This window comes from Strix aluco, chromosome 2 (assembly GCF_031877795.1).
Source record: "Strix aluco isolate bStrAlu1 chromosome 2, bStrAlu1.hap1, whole genome shotgun sequence".
In the NCBI taxonomy this organism is placed as follows: Eukaryota; Metazoa; Chordata; class Aves; order Strigiformes; family Strigidae; genus Strix; species Strix aluco.
This window is the reverse complement of record NC_133932.1, coordinates 106,431,715-106,451,235: the sequence shown is the minus strand read 5'-3', so window position 1 is coordinate 106,451,235 and position 19,521 is coordinate 106,431,715. Positions and strand designations below refer to the sequence as shown.

General features: G+C 42.5%; 1 protein-coding gene across 6 annotated transcripts in view; it reads right to left on the bottom strand.

The window, feature by feature from the left end:
* LRCH1 (leucine rich repeats and calponin homology domain containing 1) overlaps positions 1 to 12,705 on the bottom strand; it is a 135,473-nt gene extending 122,768 nt beyond the window's left edge. For all 6 annotated transcript variants that reach the window (XR_012622055.1, XR_012622058.1, XR_012622056.1 and 3 more), the window contains exon 1: positions 12,272 to 12,705. Coding sequence is in view for 3 of the 6 variants with exons in the window: in XM_074815671.1 (XP_074671772.1) it covers positions 12,272 to 12,521 (250 nt within the window). In the remaining 3 variants the exon portion in view is untranslated. The remainder of the gene's footprint in view (positions 1 to 12,271) is intronic.
* Between the last annotated feature and the right edge of the window lie 6,816 nt (positions 12,706 to 19,521).

Genomic DNA, 19,521 nt, shown 5'->3' with positions numbered 1-19,521 from the left:
AACCAAAGGTGGATTCCTTTCATAGTTTTGTCCTTGATCTGTTCTGAGATCTGGATTAAACCATTCAAAATTTTTGTTCCTCAGTTTTCCCAATCTGCAAAACCAGGGATAACCTGCATCATTATAGAACAATGAAATAACTCACTGAGAAGAGCAAAGTTTGCAAGGTAATTTTTATCAGAAACATAGAACAACATCTACGATAGGACCAACTACAACTAAAACTAGAAATCAGCTCTTCAAGTCATTATATAACACTCAACATAATTACATAAAAGGCTTTTAAAATTAATCAAAAAACAAGGAATTCAAAAGACTACTTTCTCTATCCTTAGAAGTTCCTGATTGGTTGGCTGAATGTCAGTTACACACAGCACAATTTAACATAGCAGTAATAGCTGCAATACCATGATACAGAGATTCCATGATTCCAGAGAGTGGCTGTCTTATCTCTAAATTTCCTGAAAAAAATATTAGCGAATTGAAGTTATTGAATATTTTATATTGGCTCATCTTTTCATTCAAATCATAAGATCCATACCACTTCCATCAAAGATTTTCACTGAAGAATGTGCCATAGATCATCTTCACTTTTATGCTGAATTCGAGTAAGCACATGGAAAAAAAAGAGGGCAGTTCCAAAGACAGGGAAGAAATGTGGGGGTTTTTTTAAAGAAAACCAAGCCTCTTTCATCCCCCCAAAATACCTCTGAAAAATAATGGATGAAACTACATATTGTCAAACTAACAGGATAGTTTTCCATCAAATTTGGAAGTTCAGATAATTAATGGAAACATCCATTATAATACAGCTATAATTTGGTAAAGCACTCTATTAGTTTCTGCACACTTTGACTAAGCAACATCTGCTCATGAGAGATTAAAAATAAAAAAACTACACACAATGACAAAGTACATTGATGTTGTATACAAACTAGGTACCTGTACTGATAGGTCTTAAAATAAGACAAAGTATGGAAACATAAAATATTTTAGATGGACCCCACAAACAAATTCTTGGTCATCCATCTTCCTTCAAAAACACTACTAAGCAGGGGAAAATACCATGTCTGGTAAAACTTGCAAGTTTTACCAGGACATGTATGAGTGAGGAGAAAAACCAAGTCACTAACACAAAGCAATCTGAACTGGCTGGTAAATGAAACACAGGCAAAGAACAGGCATTCAGCCAGACTGAAATTCAACTCTTGGAACAGGAATCACAGGCAAAACTTACCGAGTAGGGAAATGACATTGTACATAGTGGAAGACAGCTTTCTTGAACCAAGATGAACTCCAAAAAAAATAAAAAATAAACCCTAGTAACACAACATACAACAAGCATGGGAAACTTGGGTTTAAATTTCTCCCCTTAACTGATCACAGCTGCTGTTTAATAAGCAGGGCATCTTTCCTCCGCCCCTGACTGCTGAGAAGGCTCCTTTCATCTTTGACCAGAAATCTTCATCACTGTCTGTGTTTTTTAATTATATAACATATGAATGACACTACGTTCTTCTTCTTTCCTTACCGAATAAACAGACAGCTTCGTTGTTACTACACTTGCCATGCCTTAAAAAGACTGAATTGAATAAATTCCACTAGGCCTCACTATTCTCAAAATATAGTAATATAACAACAGCAATGGTACAACCTATCAAGTATTCAATACTTTTACCACCTATTTCTCCTGTCACTAAATTTATAAACAGTTAAAAGCTCAAACAGTAAAAAAAAAAAAGTCATTTTAATAATAAATTCACTTACCATGATAGCTATTTCACTATCTTTAATTTCTGACACGAGGTTCTTACTATACATGAACTGTTTTATTTATATTTTTGGTATCTTGTCTTACTTCCTGTAAGCCTCATCCAAGGGTGTATTCTGTTCCACATCTTTCCTCTGATTAACCTCTGATTCAATTTTCTTTTCCCACCCTATTTCTTGCCCATTTTCCAAAACTTCTGCATCAGTTTCAGTGATGACCTATTTATCTTTCTGCACCCATTTTATGAACCTGTTTCTTTCTGTTCACCAAACAATAGATCCAACTTGTCATTCATGCTTTTCTCTTCACATTTAAGTGTGGAGGCTTTTTTATTTTTCATTTGATTTTTTCATTTTTACTTTTTGACTGTCTAATGTAGTGCTACAAAGGAATGATGCCTCTGCAAATAATGCAACCAAAGATGCAGACTTTAGATGTTAAGAAACCCTGACATCTGTATACACACAATAATTCAAAGTGAAATTGTCATTTGTAGTTACTTTGCTACTTTTGAAACATACTACTTTATAATATAATCTACAGTATAAAGGCATATGCCATATTTAAATATATTTCCAAGATTTTTTTTGCTGAATTTAGTTTCTTTAATTCAAAAAATAATTTACCTTAAATCCTCCACCTACATGTTAATCAGCTGTCCCAGCAATGTCTCCTTCTACCAGAAAGAAGTATCTATAGGGCTGCATCAGTAAAAAACACCTAACTAGTCTATATAGTTAATTCCAACAATTAGAAATTCAATCTGTTACCAATCTGGCATTTTACAGCACTGCAGTTTTAGAAAGAAATAAAGTTGGTTTTAAAGCAGGTGTTTCAAGTCTACCCTGGTATTGGCAACATCCACTTCAAAAAGGAAGGATTATCAAGAAGAGTGCAGAAACAATTGAAGAGACACAAAACACATAATCTTTACAACATCTGCAATTTTTACGTGAAAGCATCTGGTGTATTTCAATAAATTAATCTATTGAAAAACTGAAAAGGTAACAGACCAACAAATATCTTCTGACAAATTTTCCTATTTTTTCAGTACAAGTAATTCCCTCTATTCCACAAACAGTATTTCCAAACCAAGAAAAAGAAAGAAAACCACCTGTACAAATTTGCATCCTCCAGACTCAGTATTACAATTACTGCAACTCACACCAAGGAATAAAATCACACAGCTACAGAAAACCAACATAAAAGCTTTATCCATTCAGCAGCACAGGTCATTGTTAACATGGTGCTCAGCTGTTTTGCTCTTGTTCTGCTTCTCACAAAGATCAATTCAAGAACTCTATTCTGATATGCAAAACTTCCAGCTACTCCAGTAACTTCTCTAACCATACCTAGAAGAGCTACCTCACATTGGCATCATAAAATTATCAGCTAGCTTTTAACTAAAGAAGTCAGAATTCCCACAAGCTCAGCTGAACATGAAACATTTCATGCAGCTTCAAAAGTAAGTGCAAACCTCAGGCTCCAAATTAAATTCAAAACTAACTCTCATTTGGCTTTGCCAAGATCATCGTCTCACAAGTTTTGACTTATTTTTTTCTTCAAAAATATTTCTCCTACGGACTGGGATAGAAGGATGTAAGACTGTTATTGTTATTTCTATTTTTAAATGGTTAGGAGGTTTACAGATATTATGGTGTTCTGCACCATACAAGGAAAGAAATGGATAAAAAGGCAAGCTGGCCAGCAAGACACCCTTAGGGAAAAAAGCCTGGGGAGAAGCGTTAGAATTTTAGAGCTGAACTCCTCCTAGAATTTTAGAGCTGAACTCCTCCCATAAGGATGCATCTACCCACAAATTTAGCAGAAAGTAATTATTCCTCCAGAGGCTTAACTCCTCAGTACCTTTCCAAAGAACTACTCTGATGTGTATATCATGCCTTGCAAAATATGGTCAGCAGAGAGCAGTCAGAAGCCAGGAGACATAACACCCATTTCCACTTTTGACAGAGATCTGCACACAGAATATGGTGATAACATTTCTGGATCTTTCAGTGTTACACACCGGAGAACAATAAATGGGTATGCTATTTTCATAATTCTGGTCCCGACAGAACACATTAAGGATACCTCTCTGGTTTCAGAAGTGCCATTTAAATTATTTAAATCATATTGATTTTAATTGTGAGTTAGGGATCTAACCAGCTTGGGAATGCTCACAAATCTAGTAGATGTTTACTAACAGAGCCAGCAAGAACAGGGCAGGCAGAATGAACAGATGGTGGCCTGGGAAAGTTACTCATCCTTCCTTGAATGCTCATTCTGATATGCAAAACATCAGTCCCTCTGTCTTGGTTGCTCTTGCAACTCTGTAAGCAGCAAAAATGTCACTGGTTTTTCCCTCTGCAGGCAAATGGTTGCTAAGCTTCCCAAACTTACATTCAATAGTTGATCTTTTAAAGTAGGAATTTTAAACTACTATTTGTAGCATAAAGCCTGTCAATGTCATATTAGAGTCAAAAAATTTTCTCCATGTTTATCTAATTCTCTGTTCACAAAAATTCGAGTCATCATCATTAATGTAACTGCTCGAAAAAAACATTTTTTCTCGGTTTTACAAATATCGGAAAAGTATCCCAAGCTGTTACACTCAACCAAGAACATACAACTCACCCCCCTGCTTATAATCCTTTCCCTTCTTTCACTCCCACCACTTCACATATTTTCACTCAGTACTTCATAAATTTTCACTCACTTTGTATGACACTTCTGCCTTTAAATACTATCTTCTTTCTATACATTTTCTTGTTCAAACCTGTATTACACTGGCATTTGCCCCTTCCCTCTTCCAAGTCATGGTTCTACTGGGCAAATAGTCATTCTACTTTGTCATAGCAGATTCTACCCTGGTCTCTTCCCCTTGCACAACTCTACGTATAGTAACTGTATTAAGATTCACACTGTCTCTCTTGATTTACAGATGTCTAAGCCAAGATGTCTTTTGTGACGAAGACACAAAAGAAACAGACCAGAGGAAGGAAGAAAAGGAGGCTCACAAACCACGTAGGGATATTTGGCTTCTACCTCCCCATGAGTCCTGTCATCACATGTGAGTGGATCTTCAAAAACAAAGTTGTTCAGCTAGAAGCATTTGAAAAGGAACCTGTAGCACCTCTACTACCATAAAAGAACTTTTTGAGCTCTGAGTCAGTCTTTTCCAACTGTGGTGGGTTGACCCTGGCTGGACACCAGGTGCCCACTCTATCACTCTCCTCCTCAGCTGGACAAGGGAGTGAAAATATAACAAAAGGCTCATGCGTTGAGATAAGGACAGGGAGAGATCAGGGACATGACAATCATTCACTAATTACTGGCATGGACAAAACAGACTTGACCTGGGGAAATTAATTTAATCTACTGCCAATCAAATCAGAGAAGAGTAATGAGAAATAAAACCAAATCTTAAAAACACCTTCCCTCCACCCTTCCCTTCTTCCCAGGCTCAACTTTATTCCCGATTTCCTCTACCTCGTCCTCCTGAGCAGTGCAGGGGGACAGGGAATGGGGGCTCTGGTCAGTTCATCACAGGTTGTCTCTTCCACTCCTTCCTCCTCAGGGGGAGGACTCCTCACACTCTTCCCCTGCTCCAGCATGGGGTCCTTCTCACAGGAGACAGTTCTCCATGAACTTCTCCAACATGAGTCCTTCCCATGGGCTGCAGCTCTTCACGAACTGCTCCAGCATGGGTCCCTCCCACAGGGTTCAGTCCTTCAGGAACAGGCTGCTCCAGTGTGGGCTCCTCTCTCCACAGGTCCACAGCTCCTGCCAGGAGCCTGCTCCAGCGTGGGCTTCCCACAGGCTCACAGCCTCCTTCGGGTGCATCCACCTGCTCCGGTGTGGGCTCCTCCCCGGGCTGCAGGTGGAGATCTGCTCCCCCGTTAACCTCCGTGGGCTGCAGGGGCACAGCCTGCCTCACCATGGGCTGCACCAGGGGCTGCAGGGGAATCTCTGCTCTGGTGCCTGGAGCACCTCCTGCCCCTCCTTCTTCACTGACCTTGGTGTCTGTAGAGTCGTTGCTCTCACATATTCTCACTCCTCTCTCTCAGCTGCAGTTTCTGTTGCACATGTGGCTTTTTTCCCCCCTTCTTAAATACGTTATCCCAGAGGCACTACCACCATCGCTGACAGGCTCAGCCTTGGCCAGCAGCGGGTCTGTCTTGTAGCCATCTGGCATTGGCTCTATTGGACAGGGGGGAAGCCTCCAGTAGATTCTCATAGAAGTCACCTCTGTAGAGCCCCCACTATCAAAACCTTGCCACACAAACCCAATACACCAAGGCAGATGGGCCAAGGGCAAACAAAGTGACAACATTTGTACAAAAGCAATCAGTTTTCAACCATTTACGTGTACAGCATGGCCAAACATGGCTTTGGCAATTCTAAAAAGAGCTGGTTTTTAAACAGCCACCCTAAATTAGAAGTTAACTTTAAGGGTAAAGGTTCAATAAACAGCTGCACTTACTCCTGCTGAAACCGAAAGGTTTCACCCTCCCTCCTATCATGTGATTTCTAGGCTGTCATCTCTCCTACCTCTTAGCCCTTGCACTAGTTTTGAAGTTTCTCTACAAACAAAGCAAGCCAGCCAAAAAAGAAACAAACTAAACCCACACTGGGGAAGGAGATGGGCACACATGCATACTCACACACATGGAGTCCATGGTAGAAAGTCATTAATCTGCTCAAGCCACATTTTGAGGCAGTAGCCAGGCAATTGAGTACTCCTAATTTGTTTCATGCAACAAAAGGCACTCTGAGCCAATTCACTTTATTTGTGCTGAGAAGAGCCTAACAGCACCTGCAAAGTCACTGACTGCATTTCAGCTATGGAGGCATAAATCTCCAGACAAAAGAGGTAACTTTCAAAAGCACAACTGACTAGACTCTTATGTAGCAAAGCAACTAATAGACTCTTTTCAACAGGAGTCAATAGCCTTGATGTTTATATGATGTACAAGCAAGGACATACTCAGACTCAGGGAAGAAAAAGAAAAAAAGGACCAAAGGGCTTTAAAGGGTATTCGGCAGTTATAAGTTGCTAAGCATGTCTATGCTTCTAAAAAATTCATTTAGCTTGATAAAGCTCTTTCATGAAGCATTGCTTATCAGAAAAAAAAGAAACCAGAATAAGTCAACACAGAGATGTTCAAACAGAACACATTATGAAGTGGTGTTGGATACTCTTGGATACATAACAATGTTACTTATACTGCTGGGTAAATAATAATGATGGATTTATCTTATTTTTTTAGCCTTGATATAAAGACACCTTATGTAGTAATCTCAAAAAATAATTACATCCCAAAACAAAAGTGTTTTGGCTGCAGGGTAATATTCAATTCATTTGTGAGAATAAACAAACAAATTTCCTCCTCTCTCCCTGTCCTGATACACTTAGAATATTACTTGTGTAAGAGACAGAATAAGTAAGGTTAGAAATCTTCAAATCAACACCAGAAGGTTGTAGGAAGGGACTGACTATTGAACATAAAGAAGAAACAGAGTTTTATTCTTTTTTTTAAGCTTTATAATTAAAGATGTTATTTTTATTGATTTGAGTTTGGATAAAATGAGCAAAATGAAAGGTTCTCAAGAAGCCTCATCCAAAAAACCCACAATGTAATCAAAATGTGAACTCAAGATGATGAATGATTCAAAGCAGCAATTATCAGAGAAAATTCTCAAAAGGAGAGGGGCATATCAAATCTCTTTTTTCCCTAGTGACCAAATAATAACCAAATTCTAAACAAGAGTCTGTTTGACAGTCATTTTTGGTTCATGAAAGTGTGCAGTAGCACAAAGTAGTCTGTATCTGTGATGTCCTTCCCAGTACAATCTGCATTTATAGTAAGTGGAACCAAATGCACATCTACTGCTATAATTAGGAGAATTCTCAGAAGTGAATTACATTAATAAAGGTGTTGGAGAAAATCAGTGAGAATAAATTATGGCAATCTAATATACATAGAATCATAGAATCCTTGGGTTGGAAGGGACCTTTTAAAGGTCATCTAGACCAATCCCCCTGCAATAAGCAGGGACATCTTCAACTAGTGATCAGGTTGCTCAGAGCCCCATCCACATAGTTGTTTATTTTTTAAAAAAAGTGGAAATTAGATTTTTTTATTATTGTTATAATTATGATTAGCAAAGAGGACTGATATTTTACCTGAACCAGTACCAGTCCCCAAAACAAGAAATTATTTTTGCAGAAAGATAAGCAGAAAGACCTTCCAACTGTTGGGTACAAACAAATGCATTTCTGGACTTAACTGTGATGGAAAACAACTTGTAACTTCATCAATTTTTTGTTCCTTTACATGATCCCATAGGAAGCACTTAGATGTCAAAACTCAAACTAAGGTGCCCCAAAAGCTAAAAATAAAACTCTACAGGTTCTCAGCTAGTTGTTCAGGTGACAGTGTGACTTTTGGACCATCTTGAAAACAAATCTGTAATTTTACAGTCCAAACAACTATTTCAAAGATGCTGCCAGGCTAAGGTATCTTCAACACAGCATTGTCTGGCAAGCACAGTCCATTTATAAACATTTAAAAAACAGCAGGTAGGAGTTCTTTTGTCTAGTGAGCATTCTAAAAAATAAATACATATTCCTTCCAAAATTTCATACTGTCCAAACTAGCAATCAAATACTTCAATTTTTATTTCTCTTCAAACAATCTAATACCTGATTAAAAACAAAAATACTTGCTTCTCTCCCATGTCATCACAAGTAGCAGCAAGTAATCCTTCCTTGTGTGCCTAGCTCACACAACAGAAATGGATGAAACAGGTATTCACCAGAAAAGGATCTGTCTTCAGAAATACAGCCAAAGCCTACAGAAAGCGGTTGAAGTGATACAGGCAGTCATGGTTACACATTTAAGTAACAGCTTTGGGGCTTTTTATTCCTCTTTTATAAACTAACATGCTTGCAGCATTCCCAGTGGTTTTGAGGAATATAATTGCATACTATTACTTAAGAACTATGTGATTACTGTGCGACTGTCTTCTGTATAACCCAGCCTGTAATAAAAGTGATAAGAATAGCATTTATTATTTTTGAAACGTTTTTTGCAATGCATCCACACTGATGTGGTTTAAAACATCTGACTAAACTCAAGATACATCGAGGTTTTATTTTCTTCTAACAGTACTACACACCATGCAAACTCCCTTCTGTGTGCAAAGAAACTGCCTGAAAGTTCATCTGACCAGGTCACTCAGCTCTTGAGCAAAACTTTCAAAGACTGAGGAAGAAATGTCCTATCATCTCTCTATAAGCAAGATGTATTCAGTACAGTCAAAAGTCACAGAAGAAAAGGCGTACCAAGAAGCTGCACAAATAGAAAGCTACAAGTATAGTTAAGCCTCTACAGTTACTATGGAATGTAACTGCAGTAGGAACTAGAAAAGTCAAACCATTCAGTCCCAGCTATTAAAAGCAATCAAGCTACATCCCTTTCACAAGTGTATGAATTGCTATATAAAATCTGACTTCTAACTACAGGAAAAAAATAAATGTGTGAACAGAGAATTTAAAGTTTAACACTTCTGTCTTCCTCAGACCTACCTAAAGCATTAAGAACTTTTCTAGAAAACAGGCTTGACAATATTTTATTTGAAAGTAGCTGCAGACCATCATTTTCTGAATCCAAAAATACTGTCAGTATCTAATGCTAAAATGCTGTCAAGATGCAGACACAGTTCAGTTTTCTGGAAAGCCCCTGCTCCTCAGATCTCAACTCAAACCCCCAGACTAGTCTTCTCTAAACCAAGGACTGTCTTTGTTTTTTAGTGAGATTAGCCCTCGTTAGCAAAAAAGCTTTAACAGTGAAAGGCTACCCCTACCCCAAACACCAAAGTTTCAGGCCTTCAGAGACATGTCTGCACATCAAATCCAAAAGCAAAAGTCACTCATTGCAAGGACATATTCCAAGTTGTACAACAAAGTACTGTTTTTATACTATGCACATTTATGGAGAGGAAGCGAGAGAGAAAATTCCCATCAAGAGTTTGCCCCAAGAGCTTCAGAAATCTGGGCTTAAGCCAAGTGTCTCTTCTGTTTATATATTCTACTTATGTAACGTAACAAGTGAAAAGGAACACAGATTTTTCTGAAATACATCAACATAGGACTTAACTCATAAGGCAAACAATTCCCATTAAACAGTTAAACACACTGTTACAAACAAAAAATATAAAGTAACTATAGATTAACACATGGTTCTCCTAAAAGGGGACAAGAAAAAAAGGGCTGCTGTTGTTGCAAGATTGAGACATGGGCTGCTCTGCACTGCTGTTTACACCAAACAAAACGAGAATGAAAATCCCATTCTACATTTAATTTCATATTGAACGTCTTCTATGTAAACTCTGACAAAAAAACATTAACGCTTGAAGGCAAAGACTACTTTTTTCCTGAGGTATCCTCTGAATAGAAAACTTAGTAGAACAAGTAAGCATGTAACAAGCATGTACTATCTATACATACAACACACAACTCATGCTTGTACAGAACATATTTACATAATATACAAATACTAACATGTAATCACAGCCAATCAAACAATTTTTTTTCCAGTACAAAATTCTGTTTTCCGACAGTTTGGATCAATATTATGTCAAACCAAACAAGTTAACTTTCTGGACTTCCAGACTACTTCTATCACAGCATGTCTTCATTAGACTACAACTTTAGAAAAGAAAAAGAGAAAATATTTTGCTTGTGGAGATGAGCTCAAAGTCATTCTTCTCACTGCATACAGTTCCACTATCATGCCTTAGCCCTTTCACTATCACATCTGTCACCAAGTCAGTTAATGGTTAGCATGACAATTCATGCTACCAATTCATGGCAGCTTCATTCATCAAGTTTCCTTCATATTTCTCTTTTATTGATATGATGATACAGGTGTTCATACAGACTGCTGTGAAATGCATTCAGCAACAGCAAACAAGTGACAGAGCTAAATAACAATTACATATGATGTCTACCATGCATCTGAGACATTACTCTGTTCCTTACAGCTGGGATAAATAAAAGTATGCAGTCAGCATGTATGTTTCCACATACAGGAAGGCATAAATACCCTCATGTGCAAGAGTAGTAGAGGATTTAGGTTCATGTTATCACATGTTTGCATGAAGGTATAGCACCTGCTGTTTTGTGGGACAAGAACAAGTGTCTACTTGTCTGTTCCTTTGCTGTTACAACACAACTATCTTCAGCAGGCAAATGGGGACACAAAAGTGCCTGTGGAGGTAGTACACTAAAGATCATCTTCAGAATACACTAATATATTCTTCTAGTGAGGGTTTGCACTGTTCTACCTAGTGATGCTATGTAAAGAACTCCTGGCACAAACAGGAGCAGGTAAACGGACATGACCCTTGTGGGGGTCAGCCTCCTTAGGCAAGAAACAAGTGTGCCTTTCTTCATGTCGGAAGGAGGGTGTGAGGGCAAAGTAAATGCAGACTAGACACACCTCCCCTCACCCCTCCTGCCTGCAGGGTTGTCAGGCCTGCCCCTCTGCAGATTTATGTAATGATGTAAAATATGGACAGTGCCTGTGAAGACAGGGATTTCTCTCTACATGGCATGGAAGACAGCATTGCATACAGAGCTGGAACCATGGCTACATGACTGTAAGGATACAAGGGTGGATGTCAACCCCAGCGTCAGATAAGAGGCATTTGTGAAAGGTTGCATGCTCTCTGGGGTAGCCACAGACCAAGAGTGTTCATACCGACATGTCTCCATCTGTGGCGTGCAGATAAGTGAGATGTTTAGAGGCACATGAGTGTCCTAATGTGGACATGCATCCCATCCATGCCAGGTGGGTCCACCTATATGCAGCAGGATGGAAGAAGCAGACATCCAACCTGACAAGCGTATGCATTCCTCACGAAACCGATTCAAGGGTGGGCTGGTTGCCACCTCAAACCTCAGCGGTCAGGTGGCAAAGTCCCCAGAGGGGGACACAGTCCCCAGAGGGGGAAGAAGACAGGTGCGCGCAAGAATCCCCCCACTCACACTCCCCCAGTGTGCCACGGAAGAGGCAGCTCTGCCTCACCAAATTCGGGCGGGGCGGGGCGGGGCGGGGCGGGGGGGAGGCGGGTGTGCAGCGATCCAGCCATATGGGAGCGAACACCTACCTCCTACACCAAGGTGGGGGACAATAAAGAAAGCACAGGGTCCACAGAGCGGGCTTGGTTTCCGTGTGGGGACGGGCCCAGGGGAGGGTGAATGCCTCATGCCACGGAGGTTGAGTGAAAGGGTGGGGAGTGGGTGTCCTCCTCGCAAGGAGGTTGGGGGGCACTAGGATGCGGAGAGAGAGGTGGAAGGGAGGTCCCCCGTCGATTAAATCGCAATTAAATCGCCGGGGGACCCATCTTCCTCCCCCCTCCTCGCCCCCTCAGGCGGATACCGGCGCCGGCCGCCCCCTCCCTCCACGCCCCCGGCTCCTCGCTTAGCCTCACCTGCCCGGACCGTATCGGAGAGGTCGTGGCTGAGGGCGGCGGCGCTGCGCGGGAACTCCTTCAGCTTTCTGCCGCTCAGGTTGAGCCCCCCGGAGTGCGCCGCCTCCTCCAGCGCCCGCTCCAGACCGCGGTTCAGCGGCGCCTGCAAACCCAGCGACCCGCTGCCGCCGCCGCCGCCGCCCACCCCGGCCGTTGCCGCCGCCAGAGCCGCGGCGGGGAAGGGCTGCGACTCGCCTCCCAGCGTCGCCATCTTTCCCCTCGCCCGCCTCGCCGCTGGGGGTACCCGAGAGGGCCGCCGGACTTGCCTCCCTCTCACCCTTCTCCTCCTCCTCCTCCCGCTCGCTGTGGTGGCGGCGCCGCCGCCGCCGTGAAGGGGAGGGGGAGCGGCAGCGCAGGCAGGAGGCGGAGGCGAACGGCCCGGGCGAGGCGCGCCCCACTGCGCATGCCCGGCCCCACCACCGCCCCCTTCCCCCCCCCTCCTCCCCGCCCCGACACCGCGCCCTCGGGCGGTGCGCGGGGTGGGGCACTGCGGCGCCCCCTAGCGGCGGCGCGTCCCGGCCTCGCGGCTCCTGCTGCTGGAAGCGCTGCCCCGGCGGTGCGGGAGGGAGGGGAGAGCAGCCACGGAGCCACGGGGTTGTCGAGGTTGGAAAAGACCTCGAAGACCATCCAGTCCAACCGTCAACCCAACAGTAACAGTTCCCAACTGCACCATATCCCTCAGCGCTACGTCGACCCGACTCTTAAACATCTCCAGGGATGGGGACTCCACCACCTCCCTGGGCAGCCCATTCCAACACCCAACAACCCGTTCTGTAAAGAAACACTTCCTATTATCCAGTCTAAACCTTCCCTGGCACAACTTGAGGCCATTCCCTCTTGTCCTAACACTTGTTACTTGGTTAAAGAGACTCACCCCCATCTCTCTGCAACCTCCTTTCAGGTAGTTGTAGAGGGCAATGAGGTCTCCCCTCAGCCTCCTGTGCCTTTGTCGCAACATTCCCCACCACCTTCCCTTGCAAAGGCTAGCCTGCAAGGTCTGCCCAGCACCTACTTTGACCCCTTCTCCTGGCATCCACCGAAGCTGCTCACCACGCTAACCGTGCCACCAGGCTCGGGGGCTGGATGCGCAGCAATTTGTGGCTGGGTGGCGTGAAACCACCGTGCACGCATGCAGGCAAGCATGCATGTGCTCAGGCAGCAGGCCTCATTTGAAAATTAAAAGCTGCAGTGGCTGTTGCCACTGAATTTGGCCCTGGGGAGCATCTGCCCTGCAGAAGGCTTTTCTGTGACTTGCTTCTTCCGCGGGGGCTGGTTCATACATGTGCATGGCCCTCAGGGACAGTCTGACAAAGAGAGACCCTCGAAGGTGTGATGTGGAGTGACAAACCATGCACAGGAACCATGATCAGTTTGATTTTCGGTGGAATAACCTTTCTGAGAGGGTGAGGGTGTTGGTTTTGGTTTATTTCCCCCTCCCCTTCTGCAGCCTTGCAAAGCTGAGCCCGGGAGTGGGAGAGGAGTGAGGCCTCATGTTTCCACAGGGTTTACAGAGTTCAAAGCTAAAAAAGGACTTGTACATCATCACCCATGACCTGTATTTTACAGGCCATTCCGTTTCACTCCCTTACTGTGTTGTGATCAATGGCTGACATTAAAGCAAAGCTTTCCTGGCTCCAGAAAGTTCAACCACTGAGTGCTACAGGGACAAAGAAGACTGAATTGCCACAAGGAAATAACTCTCAGTTTCTGAAAAACAGGAGAGATTGTAGCGAGTTTAGCAGTCACAACAGGAAACAGCACCCGTCAAAAGGGAGAAAGGGTGTTAGATCTTTTACATAACAAAATCATAATATTCATTAAAAACTTGTTCTTTATAATGAAGGTACACTCTCAGTATCAGCATTTTTCATGGTAGTTTTATATACATCACGTCACTGCAGAGGTGTTGCAGGCAGCACAACAGCATTTTTAAAGAGGCTGTTTTACATTAAGGAAAGAGTTGTAATGGTAGATGGGTAGGAGGGGGATTATTTTGCTGTAAGTACATTTATACTGCACCTAAAATATAGGTCCTGATCTTAAACTCCAGTCCAAACTCCCCTCACACCTACAATTTCTAGTTCTTTGTGTCTGATGAGGAGATCTTGGGTTTCAGCATGACAAATTCAGTGTCATACCAGCTTGAGAAAATTTTGGGTGCACCAGAGAGCGATTCTTGACACCATTCCTTGGAACAGCCCCTAGCTGAAGAGGAAATCAGCAGTTACCACATCAACAATTGTGCCCAGATACCACATTACTTTTGACAAAGCTTGTTGGTGAGTTTTTAAGATAGTTTTTCCCACAAATTTCCACTAGTCACAGCATGTTTTAAATTTGTTAAAAGGCTTAATTCCAGTTTGCATGCAATCTTTGCATTGCTGCTGGAAAACATAAAGAAACAGATGAATAGCTACATCTTCTCAGTGATTTAAAGAAAAGTGTTGATGAACAGTAGTTCAAGATGAGTAAACTGTGATTAAGAGCAACTGCTAGGCTTCCCCTATAATGGAAATTTTTTAAATGCAAGTTTAGTGAACTAGATACTATATTCTTTTACACTTAAAGAAGTCTGAAATACCATAGGTTTTATAACTCAGTGAATGACTTTGCACAGGAGATTATCTGTGTATTAAATTACCCAACATCATGGAACTTTATTTTGAAACTAGTAACATAGAACTAAACATTCAGACAGCATATCTGCAGAATTCATCTTCCAGCATCAGCTCTTTAAGTCAGGTATCAGGCCTGTCTTTTGGTGAGGTTTGGTAAGTTTTCTCACCAATGGGACAGCATGTTCCTTCGTCCCCCACTTCCCATAAGACAAAATGATTTCTAGTGCTGATTTTGATAAAAACAAGAAGGTTCTTTTGCTCTTCATTGTCTTCACACTGTACTGATAATTCTCAGATTGGATTCACAGCATTTCACATAAGGAGGGCTAGCAGCAATAGCTTTCTCAGCTTCATTTGAAGGACAACTCATCCTCCTTTGCAGGAGGCACCCAAGGTGCCAAGTAGCCATCAGGTTCCCCTGCTCACAAGCAGGCACAGTATGTCTACCTTGGCTGCCCCATTGGGCTTGCATGAAGGGCCCGTGGCTAGCAGAGGCAGACAAGTCAGCACAGTGTTCCTCCTTAAGACACCCAACATCAGGACAGCTACAATATAGAGAGGCTAGGACTACCCTGGTACATGGTCTAGCAGGGGTTAAAGATGTAGGTCCCCCCTTATAGCAACGCAAGGGCACACACCAATAATCAGCGAGCAAGTCTGTTTTAAACTGCTTTTTGATTTGAGCAGCTGAAGTGCAATGCGGGCATGACCTCTGCTGATCAGATACTGTGTAGAAACTCCTGGAAGTAGTACTTTGAAGGTTGCTAACATTATCAAGATTGCGGAGGAAAAAAATATATACCACTGAAGCTGTGTTGCCTTGACTTTCTCTCTTCTCTGCCTGAGTGCTGTGCCAGATCTAACTCCGTTCCTATAGATACAAAGAATTAGAAGTTGGAAACACTACAGAAAAAGAAAAGATCAATCACAGCAGCATCAGTTTCCTATCCATGCATATGTATATAAATTGTCATGCTCAATATATTGACTTTGGTCAGATCACAGAGGGGGTACAGCCTAACACAGCAGCTAAACTGAGCTAGTGGCAAACTGTCACTGCAAACAGCCCTTCCATTCCTTGCCCCCAGCTATGCGATCTCCCCATTTCCTATGTGATGGTATTTGCATTTGTCTGACTCTTCAGTGAGACCTAGAGCAGCTTAAAAATTAACTCTAGAAGGAAAACAGTGGATGCTCTTCAGTGTAGCAGAGGAGAGAAGGAATTCAGAAGGAAGACTTATGGGTGTAGCAGAAGGAAAAGATTGCAAAGGTGACTGTTCTGCAAAATGGGTCACGCATAATGGCTGTGACAAGAAAAATCCTATCAGACATGTATAGAAAGTACCGTAGCTGAGGGAGACCATGAGCCTTCCAGTCTCAGAGTGAATTTCTATGACTCTAAATTGGCAAAAAAAGAGGCAAATAACAAGGCCCACATGGCTTGTGAAGATCAGAGTTGGGTGAGGGATTAGGTGCAAGGAACTGGTGCCTCACAAGGTAGCACATGACCTCAGTGTGGAGTACCTGTCCTGTATTAAACATGGGACTTTCACAGCATGGAGTGGGAGAGCCTCACTTTACTTCAACATACAGACATTTACCTCATGTTCCATGTGCTTTAAGATGATCCTGAAGAAGCAATAGCATGGCGTCGCTCATACACAGTTAGGGTACACCAAGGCCTTCTTCACATGAATATCCCAGGTGGACTAGCTGTCTGGTATGGACCAGAAACAACACACAAACACTTAGTCAAATGCCAAACAGAACATGGGCATCAACTTGCAAGGCTACCTCTGTTCAGTGCTACACGAAACAGCAGTCAACTCAGAAAGGCCACATTATGCATCCTATACATGGTAGCATGACTGTAACAGCACCAGGATAAGGAAAATTATTAGATGAATTCTGAGAGAAAAAGAATGCAGACTGAAGCTTCAGGTGGCACAGATCAAAAGATGCTCCTTTCAGTTAAACCATGGACTCCTGAACCTGCTCACAGCATGCCTAAGACAAGAGGTTCATACCAGACGCATCAGTAGAATGAGTAGCCTGTGTGGAGCAGGCAACGCACTGCAGCTGCCTTTGCAGCAAAGCTGGTGAGGAGAGTTTGAAGGGCGGGGAAGCTATATCAGGAAATAGCTCAGAAAAATTCATCTACAGCACCTGCCTCACAGAATACTCAGGAATAAAAAAGGGGAAAAAGAAAAGAGCAATTAATTGATAGGAGGCAGGAGATGAGGGGAAGCTTATGTATAAAGCAGGAGCTCAGAAGGTAGGTAAGCAGCATGGTCATTGCTCAGAAGACAGACAAGGTTCATCCTCACATAGATCCAAGCAGGTTCACTACATAAGGGAGCAGAATTATTTAGTTGCTACAGACAAAGAAGCACTTCTTGGTCCCAGTCACTGATCATGGCAAGCACTGGGAGCTCAGGAAAACATCTCCCTTGCTGTGTCCTGAGACCCAGTGGGTAGGCAGGTTCAAAACACACACAGAGTGATAGTTGGTGGGAGTCAATTGCTGCAAGATCAATCCCAAATGGCACCACGTACACTAGACATGTTGGCAAGGTTCACTGTCATGGTAGCGATGCTGCTGTATAGACACAGATGCAACAGGACAGAAGCTGTGAGAGATCGTGACCAAAAACTCAGCTCTCAGCTTAGAGGTCATGAAAATAGGCCTAAGGGTAAACTAAAACCAAAATGAATCTTAGTATCCCTGAAACACTTGACCTGACTAAGCATTTAAAGGCAACATAGTAACATGTCCATGCCTGAAATACTAATTTAGGTCAAAGTCTGTTAGCAGTTGTAAGCTGGCAGAGTTTCTTTGAAACATTCGATGTGATAGACTGGTAACTACACCCACGCTTACCTTGAGTCTACTGTTGAAATACAACAGAGATTCGGTGGACATTCAGGGGACTGTAACTGGGGTGAGAGCCTTGTGCTTGAAACATGAAGAGTGGTAGGTTTTTGCAGCACAGGTCAGTAGAACAAAGACATACCTAAGTTAGGGAAGGAATGTCTTTCAGGAGTTTGCCTTTGTGAAAATTTGAAACAGCATCTGGTAGGGGAAGAAGCCATCAGAGTAAGAAATAACCCGTCTTCTAATAAAAATAGAGAAGACAATTGGTTATTGTCATTAGCAATGAGACAACATTTACAGAGAGACACTGTTGGCAGTCCCACAATGCCTCCAGTATATGCACTTGAAATACTACAGTTTATATGCCTGTTGCACAAAAACTACGCAAACCTGATTTCCTACCTGTAGCAGACTATTAGCACGGAGACATGGAATTGAAACAAAAACACTGAGTCCTCAGTCTATTGCAAAATCCAGAAAAGGCAAGAAGATAGAAGACGTCAGCCAAGCAGTTGAACTCTGGTTTCTAGGTGGAGCACACAAGGCAAAGGTTTTGTAAGACCCGTGTTCATGATTATGGGAAAGACAGAAGGTAAAATGCTTCATATTCCTGTTATGAACAGCAAAAACACTGGGACCAAAAAGAATACTGCCTGGTAAGCATTTGTGATATATACAGAGAAAGTGAAGGCCTAAAAGCCAAAAGCTGCAGTGGAAATGGAAGAACAGCTTTACCTGTATACAAGCCCAAATATTTTCCCTGCAAACCACAGAAACCAACTCTCTGGTATAAACAAGTTCTTGAGACACCTGGGAACTCAGGAAGAGCCATGAACCAGCACCAGCCTGGTGGCTGCAAACCACTCACCTGACTTGAGTCAGGTAACTAATTTTAGTTGACCAGTGCTGTGTTTATGTCTCTTCCCCACTCAGTCCAACCGTGTTGCTGATACCAATTGACTGGCAGCAATAAGTGTGAAGGTAAAATTGCAAAGAGGATGTTCGGATGCCTGCCACTGGAAGAAAAAGCACGCATGAGATTCCTGAATGGGGAGTTGTATCCAAGAACATGAAAACAGCCAGATATAACACACACAAATATGGATCCCTGTAACCACCAGCACTTCTTCGCCGAGAAGGTATTTCACCCCTAAGGGATATCTTTGCTTTTCAACAGGCATCCAGGCCCACTGAAGCAAGGGTTATTTGCAATAACAGCACCAGCAGAATAAGGCTTTTACTGGCAAAGAGTAACCTCCTCCTTGGATGTCCTAACAGCCCCCCAAAATCAGCAAGGATGCCAATATACAACATTTTGTTGAAGAGAAAGTCACATGGACCCTCAGTTTTAATCACTTCGTTTCAAACACTTTTCATGGTAGTCAGACTGTATGTGTTACAGAGACACAAGTTTTGGCCCATGGGGGAATGTCGCCTTAATACACAGCCCAGGGAAGTGCTGGACTAGGAAGGGGATGCCCAGTATACTCTGTATTTCAAGAAATATGGGCTGCATCACTTACAGAGAAAATGCATGTCTAAGAGGAGCCTTCAATTCTTTTCTAGTTCGTACATGATGCTAGACCAGCTGATAGAGACTTGCAGGTCCTGGGGTGCTCAAAAGTAACTTAAATCCACATTTGTCCTTTGTCTGCTATGCTGCAAGTACTATGGGACAGCTCTTGAAAAGAGCAGCAAGAAGTCAAGATCAAAGTTTA